Raw genomic sequence first — 25,970 nt, 5'->3', positions numbered from 1 at the left:
TTTAACATCTTTTGTACTTTGTTAAAAATAAGAATTAATAGTGAAAAGTGTGGAACAAAGTGAATTACAAATTCTTTTTTATTTCGTTTTAAATTTTAGTCTCAAGCATTACTACAATCATATTAAAATGGGGTATACCAAGTCATCAACTTCTTGCGTCAAATTCTATGGTTCTAAATCTTATCTCTATTTAATATTTATCAACTTATTACTTGTATAATTATGTTAACAATTCATATAATAATTGACTAATTAAAAGGATGTGTTTCAATGTTGAGTTGATAAAATCTTACCTGAAACTAATAACTAAAAAAAAATAATTAAAATACTAATAATTTTCATCTAAATAGGGTAAGAAAAATAAATTTTGAATAAATATGTATATGAGGTTTGATTATATTTTAGGCCCCGAATTGAAATATCGCTTTAGGCGCCCAATCACGTTGAGCCGCCCCTGGGCCAACCTCATGATTATTCCACCCAAACTAGGGTTTTCTCACCATTAATTCACCTAAACTATCAATCCCATGGTTAAATGAGTGAATAACGGTCAGTTTCAAAAAAATGGTTAAATTAGTGAATAACGGTAAATAAATCAAGAACAAACATTTTAAAGAATAATCCAAGGTCTTGCAGCCTAAAATCGTCATAGACCGGAGTTTTCCCCACCTTAGGATGAATCCAAACCATCCCTTAGCGCCACAATTGCCTTCTCTAAGGCCTAGGAATCGAACTACAAAAGTAGGGAATCAGAGTGCTCACCTTTATGAAGATTCCTGTTGAAAAGCTGATGATATTTGCTGTAGGTCGCCCATTCTCTTTTCCAAAATGTTCTTGGATGATTATGGCCGATTTTGAGGGTTTTCCTACATTTATAGCGACTTACCAATATAGTGGCCCAATCAAACCCCAATCTCGCTATAGCGGCCCTCATCAATTTTTTTTTAAAATCCTGCTATAGCGGCTGACATGCCGCTATAGCGGCATGTAAAGGACAAGACCTCAAAAATTCCTCCAAAATAGTTTATTTCGGAACACACTTCAAAATTTTGATGTAGTCAGTTTTACTCACTTGAATTCAGTTCCAAAAAGCTCTATGAACTCTTTAACGCATTAGCTAATAGAAAACCAATTTCAATTTAGACATTTCATCCAATCCTTTCCCGGATTGCCTCGACTTTACCTCGCTCAGATTCCGTCTGAGGTTAGCCTAGGCTAAAAAGTTTTTAGTCACTATTCCAATAGTTTTCTGACCCAATTTCTTTTATCAATTGTTTACTCAGAACGACCAGACAGATTATTATAGCTTAACTCTTCATATTCATCACGTATGACAAAAAGATGAAAAGAAGCTTCATACCTGTGACTATTATCCTTCTCCATGACATTTTCTACATTTCTACTCCAATATCCATTTATCCAATTGTGTTATGTTAAAGGTTTGAAAATAATCTCTAGACCCCCTGCGCCCCCTCTCACCAAAATTTAGGGCTTTGGTTCTTTTTGAACTTCCAAATGATATTTCTCTTCCTCCTCCTTTCTTTCCCATGAAGTTGCTTGTCATATTCTCTAACCTAGTTGCAGTACTTGAGGGCATACAAAAAGCAGAATGGACACTATGCACACCAATTATTATTATAGCAAAGGCATGAAGGTGATAGATTGTCGTAAGTTTGGATGAAAATAGTTGTGTATTAAAGAGCATTTTGTGCGTGAATTGTGAAGATGGAAAAAACATAAAATGGTTTTCTTTTGAAAGGTCCTTAACTATGCATCTTAATCTTCATTGTGCCTTGGGTTCTTGGCTCAAGAGCTTCCCCTCATATCTCCGGTAATAACTACTTCTTTATGACTATTTCTTTTTCTCAATTTTTCCAACATTCACATTTACAAGGGGTCCTAAACTATGGCAACCGTAGTAGGTCAAGCTTCTTCCCATCCTTCTTTGACTTCAAATTTAGTCTTATATTTTTCAGGCTGTCCCTTTAATCTAATACCAATGAGTTGTTTTCCCAAATGTGTAACTGTTTAGGCACTTTTCTCAATCACCCTGTTGCCAGGCATGTCCACAATATGGGTTGGATAATTGGTACCTGAAGTGTCACATGGACTTTATCATCCCATTTTTGAAGTCACCCATAGCTTGCCCTGTTTCCGTCGAGCTACTGCATATGAGGTTGAAATATCCTAATCTATTTAAATCTTTTTAAAAATAAATCTTGATTTGTCTCACCTGGGACGAATGTTAGTCATGCCAACTTGGTAAACATGCCCGTTCTTCCTTCTCTCATAGCTTTGACAATCAGCAACACTCTCCTTTCTCTTTAGTCCATCCACATGTTTGGGTCCTAATTGTGCCGGTTCAATCTCGAGTTTCTTTTGATTTGTTAGAATTTTTATATCATATTGTTCAACTTAATTAAAACAATCATCTGAGGTCTTCCCTGTTAATTGTCACATGAGGAAAGGGAACAATTGATGATACAGATCATCTTACTTTAAAGCGATTTGGATCACCGACTCTGGTGTAGTTCTAACTTAATTTTATTCCAGTCTTGTACTGTACCTGTTTGTCCTTTATGCATGTGAATATGGGGAATAAGCCTCTTTGTTCCTTCTATCCTGAATGTCTCGTGAAGCTCTCGAAGTTGTTTCTTGCAGGCAGCTTTGTATCAGACGGAGTTTCGGCCTGTTCCATTGGAAGAATATGTAAAAGTAGGTAACACAATTTATAACCAAAAAATGGACATTGTCAGAACAATCTCGAAAGCAGCTGATCTTGGTGGTAAAGATCCAGATCACATTGTGGAGCTCTGCAATGAGGTATAATTTTCTCTTTTACTTTTGTTAGTAGAACTTTATTTTGTCGAGAGAAGTAATAGAAGGAAAACTATATCAATCTGAGATTTGTTAGGTTGTCCAAGAAGGCAACTCAGTGCTAATTTTCTGCTCAAGTCGCAAAGGATGTGAATCTACTGCTAGGCATGTGGCGAAACATCTTAAAAGATTTTCCTTGAATCAACTGAGCGGCCAAAATGAGTCAATTGATATTACTTCTGCAATTGATGCTTTACGAAGATCTCCAGCTGGGTTGGATCCTATTCTGGAAGAGACTCTTCCTGCCGGTGTTGCCTATCACCATGCTGGACTCACGGTAATGTCATTTTAAAGTTCTTTTGCTGTTATAGTACGTTTATTGATTCTTACGTGTTACAGTCAATGTTTTCTTTAGTTCTCTAGGTTTTCCTGTTTTTTCTTTTGTTTGTTTGGGTGGGTGGGTTCTCTTTCCCTATTTTGGAGTAAGTCTGCGTTCATCTGAGATATTTTTCTACCTTGAAGGTTGAGGAAAGAGAAACAGTTGAAACCTGTTACCGCAAAGGACTTGTACGTGTCTTAACAGCTACATCAACCTTAGCTGCAGGGGTTAACCTTCCTGCTCGGAGAGTTATTTTTCGACAACCACGTATTGGTCGTGACTTTATTGATGGTACAAGGTACCGACAGATGGCTGGTCGGGCTGGTCGGACGGGTATAGATACAAAAGGAGAGAGTGTATGTTTTGACCATTTCCTATTCGTTTCTTTTTCTTGTTCATTCAGAGCTTGCATACTTGGAAAGGTGTAATTTGTAGGTCTGATTTACAAGCTATTCTCTCTAAAATGTTTGTTAAAATGTTACAATTTTGAAGTTGCTTACACCTGTTTGACTCTATTCTCATATATTACTATTTTCCTGTCTGTATTTGCATCTTTTGCTTTCTATTTAAGTCTTCACTGCAGCTGAAACTGTGCCATAAACTTAATATTGTTTTGTTGTTTATTTGCTTCAGGTGTTGATCTGCAAACCAGAAGAGGTCAAACGAATAACGGCACTTGTTAACGAGAGCTGTCCACCGTTGCATTCTTGTTTATCCGAAGATAAGAATGGGATGATCCACGCAATATTGGAAGTTGTTGCTGGTGGTATTGTTCAAACAGCTAGTGATATTAACCGGTACGTTAGGTGTACCCTTCTCAATTCAACAAAACCATTTGATGATGTGGTTAAATCAGCACAAGATTCTCTTCGCTGGTTATGCCATAAAAAATTTCTTGGATGGAGTGAAGATACCAAATTATACACAGTCACGCCTCTTGGTCGTGCAGCTTTTGGAAGTTCTCTCTCTCCTGAAGAATCACTGGTAACATAGTTGTTTCCACTTACTACCACTTTATCATCATATCATTTCTTGTCAATTTGTTCTTTTAGCCAAATGGTCCTTGTTTACATTTTGTGCAATTTAATTAAGTGCAAATATTGGGATGGGAATCCAACAATGGTCATTCTCTTGTTTTGTAGGTTGTCTTGGATGATTTGATTAGAGCGAGGGAAGGGTTTGTGCTTGCATCTGATCTGCATGTTGTTTACTTAGTGACACCCATTAATGTTGATCTTGAGCCAGATTGGGAACTGTATTACCAGAGGTTCATGGAGTTGTCTACCCTGGATCAGGTAACTGAACTGTAGAGTTTTTCTGCATAATCATTCGTTCATTTCTAAACGATTATCATAATCCCCCCCCCCTTTTTTTTTTGTATATGGNGGGGGGGGGCTGGTGTCTCTATTTCCCAAGATACTCTATGCTGTCCTCCTGTCTTTTTCCTGAGATTGCCCCATGTCCATCTTGTTGTGTTTACTTGGTTGCGTGGTCACAAATCCATAATAAAGTCCGAGCACAATGGCCAAATGGATTATCTTCATGCATAAAGTACAAACACCTAGAGGGTGTTTGGATTGACTTATTTTAAGTAGCTATTGGCTTTTAAGTTCTTTTTTAAATTATTTTTGGAGGTGTTTGGGATAGACACAAAGTGCTTAAAAAGTACAAAAATAAGCTAAAAGCTACTTTAAAAAAGCCAATCCAAACACCCCTAGTAGAAAAATGGAAAAATTATCACAAACCTCCTTACATGCTGCCAATTTGTCCTTCACTTGCTGATTGTTCGGGAGTTGACCTTTGTTTTTGCCACACCTTTCTCCAATTTTCTCATTCGATGCGTTTTCCAATAGATGAATAATATGACCACTAGACTTCATGCATTACCTGAGGCAGGACCGTAGGACTTCAACCGCTCTTAAATTATCCAGCTCCTATCAATTATCTAAAACTATTTGTGTCTTGCCTTGACAAATAAGTATGGATTCGTTGAGCTTTCTAATGTTTGTCAGTTTGCTAGGGAAAGCGTGCTAATGATTCATGAGCTATGTACTGTATAGTTGAAAAAGAGTTCTTGTGTACAGGCAAGGTACTTTAGTTTGGAGCTAATTTCTCATTCTCTGACACATGAAGTCTATGACTCCTTAATGTTAACTGCATAGCATAAGTTATTTGTCTTCAAAGATTTGTAGGTGAAGTATCTTGTATCTTCAACTAGAATGCTAGGTTAACTGGTAAACTGTGGAGTTACTATTTTCTTTCTATGCCCTAAAATATCTTATTACCTCAAGGACTACAGGACAAAAAAAGTTCTTTAGCAGGTACAGATATTTTAATGATTGGTCACTTGGTTTTAAGTTCTTTATAATCAATGTGAATAATTAGTTAATGTTCAAAGTGATTTTGATGCTTCAAGACTGCCTGATTTTTCTTTAAGGTGGCATGCCAAGATTTGAGGTCATCAGTTTGTGCTTGATTGCTAATATGATAATTGCCTGACATTACTTCATGAGATAAATTTGTTCCTACAATCATGATGACTGTGATGGAGACATTTGTGTGCTCTGTGTTTTGATGTGCAGTCAGTTGGCAATCGGGCTGGAGTTCAAGAACCCTTTTTGATGCGAATGGCTCATGGTGCACCAGTTCGTGCATCTTATAGGTCAAAGGCTGGTACTAAAGGGTTGCAGGGAAAGTTGGATAACAGATCTCTGAATGACCATATGCTGTCAGATGAGAATATGCTTCGCATCTGTCGGAGATTCTTTGTGGCTCTTATACTGTCAAGGCTCGTGCAGGTAAATTTCCTTGAAATGAATGGAAAACACTACTGTTGCCCTCTCTCTCTCACCTCTTCTTCATTTTATTCATAGGTGCAGTGTAGAACACATTATGTTTTATTGTGAATACCTGCTATTAGAATCATAAGTTTGGTGGTAGAATGTTAGAGTTAATTATTGGAAGAGTTATGTTCTAATGTGAGATATTGTCCCGTGTTGGACAATTATCATGTGTGTCACAACCCAAATTAGGGGCGCGTGACCGGCATTAAACAAGCTTGGCTCTCCCCCGCGAACCCCTTTCCCTGTTGTATCAACTAAATATAAAACAATAGCATATCATAGAATTGCATGAAAACATCACATATCTGAATAAGCTTAGATGAGAGGCATAACTCGATTATACATATACATATATCAGAATGAGTCAATTTCAATGGAGCTTCTATGGAATGCATTACATATAAGTAGAAATGGGACATTGCCCGACATGTAATATTAATGGGAGAATTGACAAGAGAAGCCTCCACAAGTCTAGTATGGGGGCTTACCACTGAAAGTATGCAAGTGGTATTCAACTCGAGCAATCTGGTGTGATACTTGAACTTGTACCACAAAGGTCAATGGGGTGAGTATTCAAATACACATTAAGAGCCTGCTTGGATTAACTTAAAAGTTAGTCATACCTACTTTCAAGTCATTTTTAGCTTTTGAAAGTGTTTGACAAAGTTAAAAATAACTTCAAATAAGTTTAAAATGACTTGAAAAAAGTTATAAACCAAAAGTAGGACTCCCCCTACGTTTTATTTTTTTACTTAAAAGTCATTTGAAGTTTGATTTTTATTTTTTTACTTAAAAACTACTTTTTTTCAGCCTATCTAAACAGGCTCTAAGTCTCATCGACCTCCCTCTAAAAGGCTGGACATGTTTTTTTCTTTGTTAAGAAAACATGCACTTTAATATTAAAATCAGATTTTTCATGCACATCAATAACATCTCAAAATAATAAACATGGTAAATCATTAAAGAATCATTTCTTGAATTACAGTGCTCTCTGTAGGCCATAAACACGTTCTTTTCTCATTTCCGGGGAGTTTCCTACTTCCTACTAGACAGTGACATTCAACACATCTTGTCTGATCACCCACTTGATTGGCTAGTGGTGAATCCTTTCGTAATGTCATACTAATGGAACAAGATATGCTAGCAACCCTAGCCAAGTACACTATCATTTTAAGGTGGATAGACATACACACGTGGATTTTGGGGAATTGAACCCATATGTCCAGTGGCGGAGCCGGAACCAGAAATTTATACAAGGGCATTTTCTAGAATGTCACAGTTGTAATTTGAACATATGACCTAAAGCAATTTTGTACCCCCTTTACCACTATACTTGAATTTTTCTTCATGTCAAGGGATTCAACTGCTCACATATAACCATAAGTAGAACATTTTTACTCTAATAGAAAAGGAAAATAGTCCTTTGATTATTCTAGATAGTCCAGAATTAAGGGATAATTCTATTCTAAATCCAATCCCTAAAAATCTGAAACTTCCTAACTTATCTGATATGATTAGATCCCATGTGATCAGAATCAGATAATACAAATCAACATGACTAATGTCATACTCTCATTTTAGCTCCTTTCCTTCAGAAGGGGAGCCCATAGGCGTGAAACTCAGATTGGACTTAGAAACCCCCGCGGAGTTGATCACTCACTTTGGCCAGGGGAGTGATAGAGACCATCGTTTTGTTGAGAGCGCCAGAGCCCTTCAGTGCTACAAGGATATAAAATTCCCAATGGGAGAACATGCTCTCAGAGAGGAGCAAAGAAGGTTGACTTGGAATTTGTTCAGTTAGATGGTCATCTAGATCTTAACTCAAACCTACGGACGCCACCTATTAAACACACATCGATTCTCATCTGATCCAACTCGTCCTTCCACGGTACCCTCCCAGAGTTATTCCCAAAACCCTCGGTAAAAGAACGACCCGGAATCAGTGACATAATTTCCGTTGATGAAAATTGAATATATTGGAGGAGAAGTGGAGAAAGGGTTGAATACAAGACTACCAGATTGTATTCATTATTTACATTCAAATAATAGATACGTTGTGAATTACTAGATTTCTTTTTATACCTCAGTCTTTCTTGGCACTTGTTGAGAAGGTAAAATATCCTGCAACATATGATATCAAATTCTTATTGTCGCCTTAGTATCTAAAGGCACATGTGTTGTTCTGTTTTGTCCTATAGACATAATATAGTTTTCCTTGTGAGAAACCAAAAAGATAAAATATCATTCTCACGTTACTTTAAGTATCATTCTCGAGGTTCCGTTCATTATTTTGATGATAATTAAATTCTGCTCGGGGTAGGGGTATTACAATCTGTCTTGTGTTTAACAACTATAAATAGGTGTGCGTTGTATTCCTCAAATATTGTAGTCTTTAATATATCTTTCTATTCTCTTACTTATCGCACCTGCAAGTACTGAATCGATGATTAGCATCATTTTATTCCTTCAACACTTTTTCCTCTAGCTAATTGTTGAGATATTTTTTCTTTTTATGTATACATGTCCTCCTTTTATGTGTTCGGGTTCAAATGAATTTTATCAACTGTTGTATGTACACTTTGAGTGCTATGCGTTTCTTGTCAACCATTGAGTTCTCTCTTGCTCATCGATGCTTGGGAAGTAGTCTTGCCATAGTCTTCTTAATTCCAAGTTCTCATTATGTGATGAAGGAAGTGCCGGTTATCGAGGTTTGTGGTGCATTTAAAGTTGCAAGGGGCATGGTTCAGGCCTTACAAGAAAATGCTGGAAGGTTTGCTTCCATGGTTTCTGTTTTTTGTGAGAGGCTTGGTTGGCATGACCTTGAAGGCTTAGTATCAAAGTTCCAAAATCGTGTCTCATTTGGTGTGCGGGCAGAGATTGTAGAGCTCACCATCATTCCATATGTTAAGGTAACTAAGATTTTCTCTTCCCTATATGTTTCTCCTTATTTTGGTCAAGTTCTTTAAAACTAATGAGAAGTCACCAGGGTTCCCGAGCTCGAGCACTATATAAAGCGGGTCTTCGGACACCTGAAGCAATTGCTGAAGCATCAGTTCCTGAGATGATCAAAGTACTTTTTGAGTCGTCATCATGGGCTGACCAAGGTGAGTTACGATGATTTGGGACCACATTGATGGCCTGTTACTTACCCTAATGAGAATGCTTCATGTACTGGATGGAGACCATTACTTTCTTTGTTTATCCATGGAGTGGTCTATCTGCTTTTGACATCCCTATATTTGAGAAGCAAAGGGGACATAGTAAACTATGATGCTTATGACTCACTTTTCATAAGGTTCTGCAAGGTTTACTATATGTTATAACAAGCAACAGAAGTTGAGAAATGTAATGTCACCATCATTCTTGTTGCTTCAGTATGCTTCTTTGTTTCTTCCTTCTACCGTTCCTGTTTCCTCATAGTATGCGGGGCTAACTTACTCTTATTCATTTGATGCAACACTATAGTCTCTGAAAGTTTAGATACTGCAAAAGTATATATTATTCATAGTGTTTGTACAATATTTATAAGAGAACAAGTAAAGACCAATTAAACTAATCAATCCCTAATTCTTAGGAAATCCTTGAATCAAGGGATTTCCTCTAAACTATTTTCCTAGAATAATATATTCTAATCCCATATTCACAGGAGCAGATTCTAATCAAATCTGCCAGCTTTATTTGTGGAGCAGATTATAATCAAATCTGCCAGCTCAATGGTGGAGCAGATTATGATTAAATCTGCCTACTCATTCAACACTCCCCCTTAAGTTGGCATGTAAATATCAAACATGCCTAACTTGCTCACAAAGGACTCAAAGTAGTTCTGAAAAGACCTTTTGTGAAAATATCTGCAACTTGTTCTGTTGTTGCACTTCCATCTTCAATCTTCTCTTTAATGAAGTGTCTGTCCACTTCAACATGCTTATCATGTTGAACTGGATTATGAGCAATGCTTATGGCAGCCTTATTGTCACAATACAACTTCATTGGAAAACTCACAGGTCTTCTTAGTTCTTCCAAAAATCTCTTGAGCCACAATATTTCACAAATTCCGTGTGCCATGGATCGATACTCAGCCTCAGCACTACTTCGAGCCACCACATTTTGCTTCTTACTTCTCCATGTCACCAAATTTCCCCAAACAAATGTACAATATCCAGATGTAGACCTCCTATCAATAGATGAACTAGCCCAGTCTGCATCCGTATAAGCCTCAACACTTGTTTGCTTGTTCTTCTTGAAGAACAACCCTTTCCCAGGTGAACTCTTTAGATACCTTAGGATTCGATACACAGCTTCTTGGTGTTCTTCTCGTGGAGAATGCATGAACTGACTGACTAGGCTCACAGCAAAGGAAATAGCAGGTCTAGTATGTGACAAGTAAATCAACTTGCCTACCAATCTCTGATATTGGCCCTTATCAATCAATTTTCCTTCCTTAACAGACTTCAGATTTGGATCAATTGGAGTTTCAATTGGTCTACAACCACTCATTCCTGTTTCTTTTAACAGATCAAGAACATACTTCCTTTGTGACACTATAATTCCTTTCTTCGATCATGCAACCTCCATGCCAAGAAAGTACTTTAGCGGGCCTAAGTCCTTTATCTCAAATTCTAAGGCAAGACGTTCCTTTAGATTTTTTATCTCAACCACATCATCTCCTGTGAGGATAATATCGTCAACATACACTATAAGAACGGTTGTTTTTCCTTCCAGTGAATGTCGAGTAAACATTGTGTGATCTGCTTGTCCCTGCACATACCCTTGCTTTTTCACAAATTGAGTAAACCTTTCGAACCAAGCCCTTGGAGATTGTTTTAGACCATAAAGAGTCTTCTAAGCCTGCATATCTTTGACTTGTACTTCCCTTCAAAACCTGGTGGGGGATCCATATAGACTTCTTCCTCTAAGTGCCCATTCAAGAAAGCATTCTTCACATCCAACTGCTGAAGAGACCAGTCGAGATTTACTGCGATTGTCAACAGAACTCTAATTGAGTTTAGCTTAGCTACTGGAGCAAACGTCTCGAGATAGTCAATGCCATATGTCTGCGTGAATCCCTTAGCTACTAGGCGGGCCTTATACCTTTCCAAGGATCCGTCTGATTTGAATTTGGTGGTGAACACCCATTTACAACCCACTGGTTTCTTTTCCTCAGGTAAATCCACTAACTCCTATGTCTCATTTTTTCAAGAGCTCGCAATTCCTCCAAAATAGCCTCCTTCCACTCGGGAACTTGTAGAGCATCCTGCACATTTGTTGGAATAGAGAGTTGTGAAGTAAAGGCTGAATAACTAGGAGATAACTTTTTGTAGGACACAAACATAGACATAGGATATTTAGAAGTAAATCTAACACCTTTGCGTTTCACAATAGATAGATCTAGATCTAAGGATTTAGAAATAGAATTAGTTGGAAGAGTACCTTGAATTATAGTAAGGTCTAGTGGGACTGATTTTTGGCAGTGTTGAGAATCTTTGGTCTTTTTTTCTTGAGTTCGGTTCCTTCTCGAATACACCTGCATTTCTGTTTTTTGTTCTCTATTCCCATTTTTATTTTTGTCATTTGAAGGCGCTACAGGTTCAAGTTCAATTTCCGAGTTTTTATCATTTAAGTCACTTTGGTCCTTATCATCTCTTGGATCACACTTATTTATATCTTCTCCTACATCTCTCACATCAGTATTTATTGTAATATCAGGCTCTTCATTTGCTTGATATCTAGTTTCCTCAATATCACAAAAAAAAGAATCTTCATCTACATGATACTCCCCCTGAAGATGAGTAGTAAAATAGAGTTGCGACTCAAAGAAAGTTAGGTCCATTGTGACAATTATCTTCCTAGCATGTGGATCATAACACTTCTATCCCTTTTGACTTGGGGCATATCCTACAAAAATACACTTCTTAGCCCGCGGTTCAAGTTTAGTACGATTATGGACATGAACAAATGTTGTACAACCAAAAACCCTCAGAGGCAGATCTGTAGTTAACCTAGAACTAGGAAAACTTTCTTTGAAAACTTTAAAAGGTGTCTTAAATTCAAGAGGGCGAGATGGCATCCTATTAATAAGGTAAGTGGCAGTCAAGAGAGCCTCTCCCCAATGGTGTTGTGGAACTTTACTAGTAAACATTAAAGCTTTCGTTACCTCTAAAAGGTGTCTATTCTTTCTTTCGGCGATACCATTTTGTTGAGGTGTATCTGGACAAGAGCTTTGGTGTACTACCCCAGTTTTTCTCAAAAAACTTCCTAATTGTTCATTAAAAAAATTCACGGCCATTGTCACTCCGAAAAATCTTGATTTTCTCATTGAACTGTGTTTCCACCATGACATAGAAAGTCTCAAACACATTTTTAACCATGTTAAATTAGGTCTTAGGCCTAACTCACACCCCAAAAGCTAGCTCAAAGGGAGGAGGATTGCCCAAGCCTTATAAGGAGTCCACCCATCTCATTAACCACCGATGTGGGACTTTTGTCATTCTTTAACACCCCACCTCACGCCCAGTGCTTAGCATCTTGTGCGTGGGGCAATTTTTGATTTTGGGGGCCCCAACATCGGGTGAGACAGGCCCTGCTCTGATACCATGAAAGCGTAGATACTGCAAAAGTATATATTATTCATAGTGTTTGTACAATATTTATAAGAGAACAAGTAAAGGCCAATTAAACTAATCAATCCCTAATTCATAGGAAATCCTTGAATCAAGGGATTTCCTCTAAACTATTTTCCTAGAATAATATATTCTAATCCCATATTCACAGGAGCAGATTATAATCAAATCTGCCAGCTCAGTGGTGGAGCAGATTATGATTAAATCTGCCTACTCATTCAACAGTCTCCACTTTCCGTTCGTGCAAGAAACCACAGTTCAATATATTGTACTGCTGTTGAAATGCATATTTCTGCTATCCCCTTTTTCCTTCTGCTGACATTCCTTCACATTTTCATCTATGCTCATAAATGCTGCAGTGGTTTAAGATTGCCATATTAAATGATTATTTGTTTGTCTATTAATTGGGTAACTTGTTTTATCAACTATGGAAGGTTCTGCACAACGGAGGATCCAATTAGGAGTTGCGAAAAAGATAAAAAATGGTGCACGCAAGATTGTTCTCGATAAAGCTGAGGAAGCAAGGCTTGCTGCATTCTCAGCCTTCAAGTCGCTTGGACTTGATGTGTCAACGCTTGCACAGCCTGTCATATCTACTGCTGCTGGACATGGTGCTCACAAAGAAGCTAGTACCTCCTCTGCAGAAGGGTCGACTAGTAGCTTTATTAGCCTGGAGAATGCAAATCGAATCTCTTCCACATCCATAGAAAGAAGTAAGGAGGTCAATATCACTATTCCTGATGCTGGAGCAGAAAATGCAAAAAGCAAAACAATTGCTGACAAAGAGGCATTTCATATAGAAGGATCTAATGGTCTTAACGCTGAAGTTAATGAATCTACTCATCATATTGATAATGCAAAGACTTCCCCTTATCCTACTTTAAAAATTAAGGGCATCGAAGGAGATGGTACATGTACCGATCATAATCATGCTGGGAAACAACACTGTGAAGGAGCTGAGATATGTAATGTAAGAGTCAAAGAAACATCAGAGAAGGGGCCTATGAATGCGACTGCTGTTGTTGGTGGATTTGATACTTTCCTGGGTCTCTGGGAAGCTGCTGAGGAGTTTTACTTTGATGTCCATTTCAGCAAAAAGTCTGCACTGAACAGCATTGCCCCATTTGAAATATATGGCATAGCCATTTGTTGGGAAGATTCTCCTGTCTATTATGTAAATCTTCCGAGGGACTTATTTTGGTCCAACAGCAAAAGGAATAGCCAATCGTCGCCCATTACCAGTGGTGATATTGGGAATGTTCTACCACCAAATCTTCAGTGGGAGATAGCGATACACCGATGGAATAGAATTAGTACCATAATGAGAAAAAAAGATATAAAAAAGTTTACATGGAACTTAAAAGTTCAGATTCAGGTACTCAAGCATCCTACTGTTTCAATTCAGAGAGTTGGTGGTTTGAGTTTTTTGGTCAAATCTCTCGGAGTGGATCTTATTGACAACAATTGCTATCTGTTGTCTCCTGTTCCCATTCAAGATGCAATTGACTTGTGTATAGTAGCTTGGGTCCTCTGGCCTGATGAGGAGAAAGGTTCTAACCCTAGTATAGAAAAGGTAACCCTAATATCTCGTAATAATCAGCTTGAACATATTATAATTTATACATTTGTTCTCATAGAGGTTATTGCTGTTATAGTTACACATAGTGCTGTTTTTGTTTCCCTTTGTGTAAGGTCTATGAAATACTGTCGCTAAGTTATCAGTGAACTAGATAACCTAGCCTTTTGTTGTCCTGGAACATCTAGTGTCCATTGAACAATTGCTGACTATAAGTGCATTATTGTCTAAAAACTTTTCCTCTAAGGTTGCCATGTTCCTGCAGGAAGTGAAGAAAAGGTTATCCATCGAGGCTGCTGCTGCCGCTAATCGAAATGGTAGATGGAAGAATCAGATGCGACAAGTTGCTCATAATGGTTGTTGTCGTCGAGTAGCACAAATACGAGCTTTGCGTTCTCTTCTATGGAAATTAGTCATTTCTGAAGGACTTGTTGAGGCACTTGGAGCAACTGAAATGCCATTGGTAGGGAGATATTGCATGTGATCCATTTCTAGTGCAACCATACAATGTTTTATCCCTTCTAGAAATCATTGCGAAGGTGGATCATCTTTCAATCTAACTTGTGATGGATTGGGATTAAATAATGTAAAATATGGGAAATGCAAGCTTTTTCTGTGGTCCTTGCTATGGGGCATCAAAGCTATCCAACCAAGTAACTGGTCAAATCTGTAATAAGTTAATTCATTACTGCCACATCCAGGATCTTAGGAAAGGGGAGCTGACCCCAAGTTTTTGCAACTTTCTTCCGGTTCTTTGCGATAAATAAATTATTGTCCATAGAATATTTGGTCTTTTCCTAGTATTTTAATGCTTGCACAGCACAAGACAGACCTGGATTATGTGTGATGAATTCTAAAATTTTTATCGAATAAATGAACTTTAGAAGAAAATTGACATAGGTAATGTGTTATTCTATCATTTTTGTTCTCTTTCTTTATGGGAGGCAGAACAATCTGGCATGAGCCTAAAAGCCTAAGTACATGTCAGTTGTACCTAATAGGGTGTTCATCAAGAAGTTTGCTTTCTTTAAAGTAGTAATTGTCCTTCCCCCCTTTCTACATGAAGAACTGAAAAAAATCCATTGAGGCATTTGCAGATGTGTAACATCTATTATTCACTGTCTAATCGATTCAACAATCTGTAGAAAAACATTTTTTTTCAGTTTTGTAATTTTAAATAGAGTATATATGCAATGAGCTGAAGTATCTTTGTCTTGAAGAAGGCCTATCACACTATTAAGAATGTTTTCATCTTCATCTCTTCCTTCGTATAATTTAGATGCTATCGTACTTGTTTGGTTCTCAAGCAAAATAGAACTGCTTCTTTTTCTAAATAATTCAAGCTTTAATACTTGAAAGGATTACAAGCTTTTTATTCTTGTTTGGAGAACAATGATGTAAATATTCTCCAGAGGGAAGTTCTTATTACTTGTTAAAGGGTATGCCATTCCCAATGTTGGAAGTAGTTGATATATGTGTTTATCTTGTAGGTCAATGTTCTTGCAGACATGGAGCTCTGCGGAATAGGTGTTGACATGGAAGGATGCCTACAGGCACGGCAAATTCTGGGAAGAAAGCTGAAGATTCTGGAAAAGGAAGCTTACAAGTTGGCTGGCATGACTTTTTCATTGTACACAGCAGCAGAAATTGCGAATGTACTCTATGGGCATCTACAGCTTCCTGTTCCAGAAGGACGTAAAAAAGGAAAGAAGCACCCTAGTACTGATAAGCATTGCTTGGATTTGCTAAGGTACTAAAAGATTTTTCTGTTAATATGATCCCTATTGAAGGAAGATACTTTCTTGCCGCTTAACTCTGATCTTCTCCTACTGCATGATTATGTTTTATGCAGTTATCTAGGGTCATTTATCCTCTGGTCCCCCATCCCAATAAAAGAAGTAATAAGAAAGAACCTTTAGCTAGGCCCAGTTGCATTGTTAAATCACAAGGTTTTATGTCATTTTAGTTTAGCTTCTTCCATAGTTGATTGTGTTATCCTCTGTCTATAGTGACTAAACAATCCAGCAGATCCCACCCTTCCAATTAGAAGAAGTGAAGAGAGCCTTTGGCCAGGGCCAGATTAACCTTCAGACCACTAGTTTTTGCCTCTTCTTGGTTTAGTTCTTTTATTGGTTAGTTGTTTCTTCCTCTTTGTCTATGCTGCCTATTTATCATCATTCCCTCAGTCCACACCTGGCAGTTTCACTGTTTAGACACAAGTTTTTATGTTCTTTCCTTGGCCCAGTTGTATGTCCCTCTTTGTCTAGGCTGCCTATTATGACTACAATAAATATCCATATATACAAGGCCAAACCAGTTGGAATGTAGACTTAGTTATGTTGGTATCTTACATTACGTCTGGTGTTTTATAGGAGTTCCTTTAGTTTGTTAGGGATTGGTATTTCAGTTGTAAATGGAGAACCTCTAGTCTTAGAGAACCTCTAATTTTGTTTTAAAGAAAGTTTTGAGTGTTGGAATAGATATTGACTATTCATATAGCACACCCCAAACAATTCGGGTTAATGCACATTGGCACAATAGTTGTTTGTTTGAGCAATATGTGACGTTGTACTTCTGATGTCTTGGTTGTTGATATGATATAAACAAAAATTGTGAAACACCATGGTGGGTCAAGTTCTATTCTCTGGTAATTCCTACTTTCTGGTGATCAATAGGATATGCAATAAGTACTGCACATCTATGTAATTTTCATTTACTGTTTCTGTTTTGACCTTTTACATGTCTGGATTGATGTTTTTCCCCTTTTTTCAGGAATGAACATCCAATAGTACCTATAATTAAAGAGCACCGTACTCTAGCAAAACTCTTGAATTGTACATTGGGGTCGATCTGTTCACTTGCTAGACTATCTATGAGGACACAGAGATACACACTGCATGGTCATTGGCTCCAGACGACAACAGTAACAGGGCGACTGTCAATGGAGGAACCTAATCTTCAGGTTCCCTTCTATTCCATTATTTCATTGTTATTAGTGAATCATCCTCAAAGATAATATAACCTGTGTTGGTTAATTTGTTTTGTTTTATTTATCTAGTGTGTTGAACATATGGTTGACTTCAAAATGCATAACAAGGATAAAGACGTTTGTCCGTTAGATGTCAATAATTATAAGATCAATGCTCGTGATTTTTTTGTGTCTACTCAGGTATCTCTTGATTAATTTTAAGTTACTTTTTATATGAAATTATCTTTTTGGATGGTTTCAGTTGAATATTGTACTTACTCTTTCACAGGACAATTGGTTACTATTAACAGCAGATTATTCCCAGATAGAACTGAGATTGATGGCCCATTTCTCTAAAGATTCCTCGTTGATCGAACTGCTTAGTGAACCCCAAGGTGATGTCTTCAACATGATTGCTGCAAAATGGACAGGTAAAACAGAGGCTATTGTGAGTCAAGAGGAGCGAGATCAAACTAAAAGGTTGGTTTACGGCATTCTTTATGGAATGGGGGCTAAGAGCCTTGCAGAACAAATCGATTGTAGCGCAGATGAAGCTGCTGAAAGAATTGAAAGCTTTAAAAGATCTTTTCCAGGTGTTGCTTCCTGGCTACAGGAAGCAGTTACATCTTGCCGTGAGAAAGGGTGAGATCAATTTAGTAAAAATGTGTTTCACCAATTTTTAATAGTTCTTTTTCTGTTTATAGTTTCTTTATTTCTTCTATTTCGTTATGATGTATTAGATGCAGTTAAAATAATTTTTGGTTGAAGTATTTGAAACTAATTTGATCCTCCTAAAATCAAGGTAGTGAGGCACTATAGTTGTTGTTTGATGTTTTAATTTTCATACGAGAAGGCACTCTTGTTTATGTTGACTACTTGGTCTTTCCTTCTCCTTTTTCATGTTAAGCTTGTATGGATCTAGTTAGTGGTTGTAATATTACTCCATGTTTTGCCTTGTGCCTGCCCCAGCAATCACAGAAACCTGGTTCCGTCCTTTTTGATGCACATATGTTTCTTATAATTTCTTGCAAGGTCTCATGTTCAGGGTCACTTTATTGGCACTGTTGCACGTAGTGCTTCGTAAGTTCCATCTTTTGTTTCCTTCTCCTGTGCACTTGCTGAAAATTTCTCATCCTTTGAATGAGAAAATGCCTGCCGCAGTATCTGATTCATATACGTCAACTGGTGGATCTTCTTATTCTAGGAATCTTTTTATGGATTATTGTTTTCATCTTTTAATCTTATACTATGCCTCTCTATTTCATTCTCTTTCTTTCGTTCTCTCTCCCTCTTTCTCTATCTTCTCTCATTAGATATCTTTCTTCCATCTCTTAAATCTTCCCATTGCCTTTTTTCCTTATATCCTTCTGGTTGTACATCATGCACCCGAGTCATTAAACCTAGGAGTAATGTTACTATTCATTAGTTGAAAGATGTTGACTTGACTTTTCTCAGTTCAGGTTGGAAATCAGAAGATCATGTATATTATACATGTTGTGTTGTTTTATAAGACATTGCAGGCAGTTGCTAGGCCTCATATGTTGCACACAGATTGTTGATGGCCATGTTTATCTGCTGAAACCTGAAAATGAATGACTTTGCAACTGTTCTTTCTTTTAATAGCTCGATCTTCGTTCTTTCTAAGCTAGTCATATTTTTAGTTGGTGCAGTAACACATTATTAATTCTCGTTACATATACAACCTTTTTTATTGGTATTTCTTAAATAGTTGCCCTTGCTTTTGTGATGCAGTTATATAGAGACCCTCAAGGGACGAAAGCGTTTCTTGGCAAAAATTAACTTCGGAAACAGTAAGGAAAAGTCTAAAGCTCAGAGGCAAGCTGTGAATTCTATCTGCCAGGTAGTTTTGCTTTCTTTTCCACTTCTGAGTTCTGCCCCATCCTTCCCTTCCTCAATCATTTGCCTTCTCTATTTACCCATTTTATCATTGCCTTTTTTGTCTCTGTCTGCAATTAGGGGTCAGCTGCAGACATTATCAAGATTGCAATGATAAACATTCACTCTGTGCTTGATCATTTTGAGAAATCTCTGTCCCATTCTGCGGTTGATGAAAAGTTTCATGTGCTTAAAGGACGTTGTCGGATTATTTTACAGGTAGTTTTCGAGTATTCTCTACCTGAACAGAAAATCTTTCACTTGGTTCTTCATCTGTTTTCAATTATGACACTGACAATTCACACCCCTAATTAGTCAGTTTTTGGTACTCTCAGAAAGGACTTTTTTGTCTCTAAAGAAAAAGAGGGATAAAGCAGTCCGTATTCTTTTAACAGTAGCAGTTTATGTTGTGGTTCTAGGGATGGCAATGGGGCGGGGGCGGGGGCGGGGGCGGGGGCGGTTTAGAGCCTGTTTGGATTGGCGTAAAAGTTGGTCAAACCTACTGTTTAAGTCATTTTTAGTTTTTGGGAGTGTTTGACAAAGTTAAAAATAACTTAAAATAAGTTTAAAATGACTTAAAAAAAAGTTAAAAGTTAAAAGCAGGTACTCCCCTACTTTTCATTTTTTAACTTAAAGTTACTTAAGCTTGATTTTTTAAAAACTACTTTTTTTTAAGTTAATCCAAACGTGCTCTTAGTCAAACACACAAAATTCTAAATCCGCCCCGCATAACATTTTTTTTTTCTATTCTCAACCCGCTCCGCCCGTCCTGCCCCTCTTAAGTTTTTTTTTCTTTATTTTATTATTTACTTATACAAATATTTCAAAGTTTTATAAATCACCATTGTTATATTTAGAATTATTTAACAGTCGATTTAAAACTATTTTATTAGGCTATAAGCTAGCAACATTTTCATCGATAACTATTTTATAAACCCACTCCACTGTTTACTGCTCCAGTGTTTGTCAATGCAGCCTAAGATGGCTGCCCATGTCTTTTTACTACTTACGGGTTGGGACTTTCTTTTGTAAAAATATATTCTATCATTTTTTAAATTTAATAGAACATGATATTTTATAAGTTTTGGGGAATAAATTTTTTCATTAACTTTTTATTGAATATTACTCTTGCCTGAGATATCTCATCTAAATACATATTTAAATGTTCACTATTGCAAAACTGGTTATTTCCTAGAGTTGGTCAAATTCAGATGAAGTAAGGGAAGACATTAACATTATCTATTTTCTTTTTCAAGAATTACATATTTATTCTCAAGTAGGAGTAGTATTCAACCATAAAACAATAGAAGATTTTATTGCCTAAAAATTATTAAATATCATGTTCTATTAAATAATTTTTTTGATAAAATATCATTTTAGAAAGTTAAGTTATGGACTAATTTTAACTTCTTTTCCTTTTACGTTTTTACCATTAACAGAGGTATAATCAATAATTGAAAATAAACTCAAACTAAATCCCAACTTTTAAAGAGTAAAATAGGCATGCGCAGCAGCAAGCTAAAGCTGCATCGACAAATATTGGAGGAGACCCGCACCCGCCCTGCCCTGCCCTCCCCCATTGCCATTCTTATGTGGTTCAATTGCTCATAGTCATCACTCTTTGTTCCTATTTAGGTTGCTTCATTTTAGGATGTCCCAGAACGTTTAACTCACTTGTGGAGTTGTATTACTATGAGAATCTCAAAACGTCAAGAGTTCAAATTGGAATTAAACTTGATATACTTGATGTTTCAAATAAATGATTTCTTCTATTACACTGATACAATTCTAGTTAATTGGTGAACTTGTGTGCTTGTCAAATGTATCACTATAATGGACAGAAGGAACAATTTTCAATATTGTTATGAACTTTTTTTTTTTAAGTGAACTGAAATATCGTTTATTTTGGTAAGGGAGCATATAGTTAGTTGATTTTGTACTGTTTATATGATTCTACGAGAAATTTCATGTATTTCTGGTTAAGGAAATGCTTAGAATCTCTAGTAGGAGGACAAGAAATTTCTATTTCTCATCTCCATTTTAGTTCCTGAGCTATTTGCTTACATTTGCATTTGAATTTGTATTGGTTAAATATTGATCACTTGCTTTGGACATTGCTAAGGTTCATGATGAATTAGTACTTGAGGCTGATCCTTCTGTTGCAAAGGAAGCTGGATTGTTGTTGCAGATGAGCATGGAAAATGCTGTTTCTCTTCTTGGTAAGGGATCATAGCAAACTAAATATATGCCTGTCTGGATCATAAGTCCTAGTTTATCTCAGGTTTGTCAATTGGAGGATTTTCTGGGGGATGGTGTGGAAGATCCTCTGATTGACTTAACCTTAGTTAAACCTTTTGGTGGACTAAATGATCTTATGTCGTTCTTTATTGTACTTTTTCCCTCTCTTAGAATTGATATTCTTCTTGAAGTTTGTGCTTATAGTAGTTCCTACGGTTGTGTTCCAGTCCCACTGCATGTGAAACTGAAGATTGGGAGCACATGGGGATCGTTGGAACCTTTCCAGGCCAGTGAATGATAGGTTTTTAAGTGTGGACATTTGTTGGCAAAGTTTAAAACTATTAGTTGCTTGATGCTGTTTGAACAGTATCAACAGCTGTTATTTTCAGGTAACCTGAAGCTTCTCGGGTGTCTTATTGTTAATGCATTCTATACATCTTTGTGGCATTTTAATTCTGACTATTATCTTTATTTCGGTGAAGCAGTTTCCTCTCAAGCAAGACCTTTATCTAACAGACCAAGCAAATGATGTTCACATGGGATGCAACTGTATAACTTCATGTGAATTAGCTGGTCATCAAAGTTATAATGTGCTCTTTGTTGGCAGTCATAATCTCACAATTTCTGTACAAGCAAAGGATCTGATTGATGGATTAGGTTACTTGAAGGAAGTGGGAAGGACAGAGGAAGAGACTCTTAACTTTATTGAACAAATCTGCACTTGTTGGTGCTCTGATAAATTTGTAGAACTGTGACATTCAAGTAAGTAATATTGTGATGAGGGTGCTCAGAACCAAGGCCGCTTTCAATGTTTTTGAGAGCATGAGATGTGAAGACTCTGCTGATGAGATTTTCCTGATTGTCTCCAGAGCATGATGCTTCATCGTTTTGTAAGCTGACAAGCATCTTACAGGGCGAATGTGCTTAATTAATGATGATTATATAAGGGTTCTACCTCATTCTCCTGGATCTCAGAGAAAGCGGATGCTTAATATTGAAGTGTCAATTAATGGCAGGGTAATACCTATCAAGAGAACCAATGAGTTGGTCCAAGTTGTGGAAGCCTTCTAGGTGCTTAATCCTTTATGCTCAAATTTCAAATCCTACTGGAGCCATATTCATTATTCAAGCTTGTGTTGGCCCTGGGCTACGAACCTTGTGAGGTGATTAATGCTCTGTAGTTGTGCCATGAATGATTTCAATGGGGTTATTGGTCCCCTAAAACCCAAAAGACAAGGGAAAAAAAATTTACAGGGAAGCAATAAGCATAGGATAATTACTTTTCCATTGGCTAAGCCCTCAAAATTTAGTTAATGTGAATCTCCAGGAACATTTCGGGTTTCTATGAATTGTCGTGTGAGGATATTGAACGTCTTCTGGTGCATTTTCTGCTATATGTTCCCTGACATCTAATGCATGTGGAATTGGTTAATGGTGTTTGAGAATGTTACTTGCTGTTTTTTTGTCTCTCTTATGGAGGAACAACCTGGGACCTGGAAGAGATCCACATCCAATCACATCGTACAGTGAGAAGAGATAGATCAATCTCAAGGGGTTGGGGTTTGAAGGCATGCCACAGTTGCAGGAGCTTTCCTGGCAGTCAAATTTGAAAATATAGAGCTCACCCAGAATGGTTGTTATCATTGCTCAGAAGACCTCATTGGAAGTTACTGTTACTGTGCTACGCGAGAACTAGAGAAAGGTTGTCATTTGGTTAATGATCGATCCTGCAGAGGAGACATGAAAATTGTATTGGAAAGGGGCATGGATAAAAATTCTGGCACTTTGAATCTGCTTGTGGTGTTTGTATTGGAAAGGTGCATGGGATAAAAATTCTGGCACTCAATCTGCTTGTGGTGTTTTGTATTAGAAAGGTGCATGGATAAAAATTCTGGCACTCAATTTGCTTGTGGTGTTTTGTATTGGAAAGGTGCATGGATAAAAATTCTGGCATTTTGAATGTGCTTGGTGCTCGAGGGAGACGATCAGATGAATTTTGATGGTAAGGCGAATCCAGATTATTGAAGTCTATTATATAGCAGTTGTACTTCATGCAGTGTTCGATTGCTTGTATTGTAACCCCAAACTGAGACAACTGATCACTTATTCTTTTCTGTTTCAAACCACACCAATTCACTCTACAGTGTCCCTTGATTTTGTGTTGAGGAATATTGCAAGAAAACTCTAAATCTATTTGAAAACAAGATGTCATAATCTCCATTACCACAAATATTCATCAACCATATTTGAAATACAAACCAAACATTTTCATCCACACATGCAAACAACGTGCATCATGAACTGTGATTAACACAGTTAAACAGTACTTGCAACAGGGCATGCATTATTACACAAAACATTGCGATAAACAGTATTTACATCAGGGAGATACATTATTAGACAAAGCGTTGTGACTATTGCAACAAAGGAGCAGGTAATGACCGAACTTTCTCCATGTTATTAGTTTTCAGCTAGTGCGTTTTGAGAAGGAAACAGGGCAATTTGATCATCCAAAGTGAAATGGCAAATAGGCTTGTCTCCAGGCTTAACGTTGAGCAACTGAAAAGGCAATGCCTTAGGGTTCATGGATGCAGTATCCTCATGGCAGACTGATACTGCATTAACTTTTGTTCCATCAGCACCCACCATAGACACCATAAATGTCCTAGTGCTTCCTACATCATGGCAAAAGTGTACTGCATATGGGTAAGCTACTTTGTGACATACAACACCTTTGCCATTTGCTTTCTCTTCCACTTTTTCGATGGTATATGTTTGCACCTCTGGAGTTTCCTTCTCTACTTCAGTGGAAATTGCTATAATATTGTTTGTTCCCAGGTGAGATAAGGTGAAATCAACCATAGATTCCAAAGAAGTGGCACAATGTTTTACCTCTCCGTTACCCGCAGGCTCTTCACACATTTTGATTGTTTTCTTGATGTCTTTAGCACGTTCTGAGTCCTTATCAACAGAGAAGTGATTAAGAATTTCCTCAATTTTGTCCGATGAGAAAGCGATGGAATCTACAACTTTGCGTGGCAAAATGGGTGCTGGATTGTAGTTTTTGAGAGACTGAAGATTCATTTTTTTCCCTTGATGTAAATCTGTTTCAAAGAAGTATGGCGTCACTGGGTGATTGTCATTAAGATCTTTCTTAGCAGCATCATTGTACCATGAACCCACTCCCCATGGTTGGCGTACTTTGTGAAGCTCGTTCTCGGGGGCAGCCTGATACCATGAACCCACTCCCCATGGTTGGCGTACTTTGTGAAGCTCGTTCTCGGGGGCATCCTGATACCATGCACCCACCCCCCATGGTTGGGATATTTTGGTGTTTCCATCTCCATTATATGCAATTTTCTCTGCCAACGGAAGTATTCGAACACAAAAGATCTTAGTATTACATTTCAATTAGGTGCTTCCTCTTCCCTCTATTTTACAGCAATCCCTTTCATACTTCTACTTTTTGTACTTTGATTTTTAATGAATTGGAAGAACATGAGAAAATTTTCAACATTTTGTTTTTATTTTTTTGTTTGGATGTGAAAAGATTAGGGGTGTCCATGGTTCGGTTCAGCCAGTTATTTTAAAGTTTATACCATTTTTTTGATTGGTCTATTTTTATGACCAAAGTTGGAACCATTCAATCATCCTGATTTCTCTTTAGTATCAGTATGATTAAGTTAATTTTTAACATATATTTTTATAGTCATTAAAATTCACAACTAAAAGTTCGAACATGAAATCATTGGTACTTGCATATAACTTTGGTAAAAATTCGCTAAATTTCTATAGAGATTTATCCCACTATTCTACAATGTGAAAAAACAAATTAAGTAAATAAGAGAAATTTAAATCATATAATCAAGTGGAAAGCTATTAATGAAGATGAGACTCATAGAGAAATCTAAATCATACGATAGGGAAGATATTAAAAAAATTATGCATAGTTAATTAGATCGTTGGAATACCTTATGGTTTGCTAGTCAAGTTATTGGAACTAATTTAGTTTCAATAAGAGTCGTATATATAATAGTTTTAAAGTTGAAACTTTTTACTTGTTTGTTAATTTTCAACCTGATTCATAACTAATTAATGCATAAATTTATTAAATACAACCCGATATATATTTTTAAAATTTATTTTTATAAAATTAAAACATATCCTAATTATTTGGTATATTATGGATTTATTTGGTAGACTATGCACGCGACCAAACTGCATACCTCATCTAACAACAAATACTACAAGAAAATAAAAAGAATTTAACTATGAACTTCAATTATTCATCCATCGTCAAAATTTTCGGAGCTAAGAAATCTTTTTAATAACTCGTTATTAATCTGTCGCTAAATAGAATTAGCTATCATTTTCATTTTTGTTTAGTAATAAAATAACTTAATATATAAAAGGAAAAAGGATAAAAAAATGCCCTTAAATTTTGTGAAAGGAACAAAATGTCATCCGTTTATAGTATCGTTCAAAAATGCCGTTGCCATCAATACTTTGGTTAAAAAATGTCTTGCAGTCAATATTTTGGTCCAGAAATGCCCCTATAATTACTAAATGGGTCAAAAATACCATTTTCCGAATATATATATATATATATATATATATATATATATATATATATATA

At 36.8% G+C, this 25,970-nt stretch overlaps 2 protein-coding genes across 3 annotated transcripts in view; one reads left to right on the top strand and one right to left on the bottom strand.

The window, feature by feature from the left end:
* Nucleotides 1-23,515, top strand: part of LOC125841203 (helicase and polymerase-containing protein TEBICHI) — a 37,572-nt gene extending 14,057 nt beyond the window's left edge. Inside the window, exons 9-28 of one of the 2 annotated variants that reach the window (XM_049520277.1) lie at nt 2,662-2,823; nt 2,915-3,154; nt 3,340-3,552; nt 3,830-4,180; nt 4,339-4,491; nt 5,779-5,994; nt 8,730-8,948; nt 9,026-9,143; nt 13,091-14,229; nt 14,498-14,695; nt 15,723-15,982; nt 17,005-17,194; nt 17,291-17,401; nt 17,490-17,842; nt 18,953-19,061; nt 19,178-19,315; nt 21,219-21,315; nt 21,562-21,723; nt 21,820-23,151; nt 23,265-23,515. In XM_049520277.1, the coding sequence (XP_049376234.1) occupies nt 2,662-2,823; nt 2,915-3,154; nt 3,340-3,552; nt 3,830-4,180; nt 4,339-4,491; nt 5,779-5,994; nt 8,730-8,948; nt 9,026-9,143; nt 13,091-14,229; nt 14,498-14,695; nt 15,723-15,982; nt 17,005-17,194; nt 17,291-17,401; nt 17,490-17,842; nt 18,953-19,061; nt 19,178-19,315; nt 21,219-21,315; nt 21,562-21,632 (4,338 nt within the window). In that variant the 3' untranslated portion in view covers nt 21,633-21,723; nt 21,820-23,151; nt 23,265-23,515. Of the gene's footprint in view, nt 1-2,661; nt 2,824-2,914; nt 3,155-3,339; nt 3,553-3,829; nt 4,181-4,338; nt 4,492-5,778; nt 5,995-8,729; nt 8,949-9,025; nt 9,144-13,090; nt 14,230-14,497; nt 14,696-15,722; nt 15,983-17,004; nt 17,195-17,290; nt 17,402-17,489; nt 17,843-18,952; nt 19,062-19,177; nt 19,316-21,218; nt 21,316-21,561; nt 21,724-21,819; nt 23,228-23,264 lie in introns of those variants that run through there. The other variant, XM_049520278.1, reaches the window with a different exon arrangement.
* A 10-nt stretch (nt 23,516-23,525) lies between these two features.
* Nucleotides 23,526-25,970, bottom strand: part of LOC125841204 (BURP domain-containing protein 17) — a 3,061-nt gene continuing 616 nt past the window's right edge. Inside the window, exon 3 of the mRNA XM_049520279.1 lies at nt 23,526-24,696. Within this exon, the coding sequence (XP_049376236.1) occupies nt 23,795-24,696 (902 nt within the window). The 3' untranslated portion in view covers nt 23,526-23,794. The remainder of the gene's footprint in view (nt 24,697-25,970) is intronic.

Source organism: Solanum stenotomum, chromosome 10 (assembly GCF_019186545.1).
Source record: "Solanum stenotomum isolate F172 chromosome 10, ASM1918654v1, whole genome shotgun sequence".
NCBI classification, from domain to species: Eukaryota; Viridiplantae; Streptophyta; class Magnoliopsida; order Solanales; family Solanaceae; genus Solanum; species Solanum stenotomum.
Note: the sequence above shows the minus strand (reverse complement) of the source record. Positions and strands in the feature narration are given on the sequence as shown.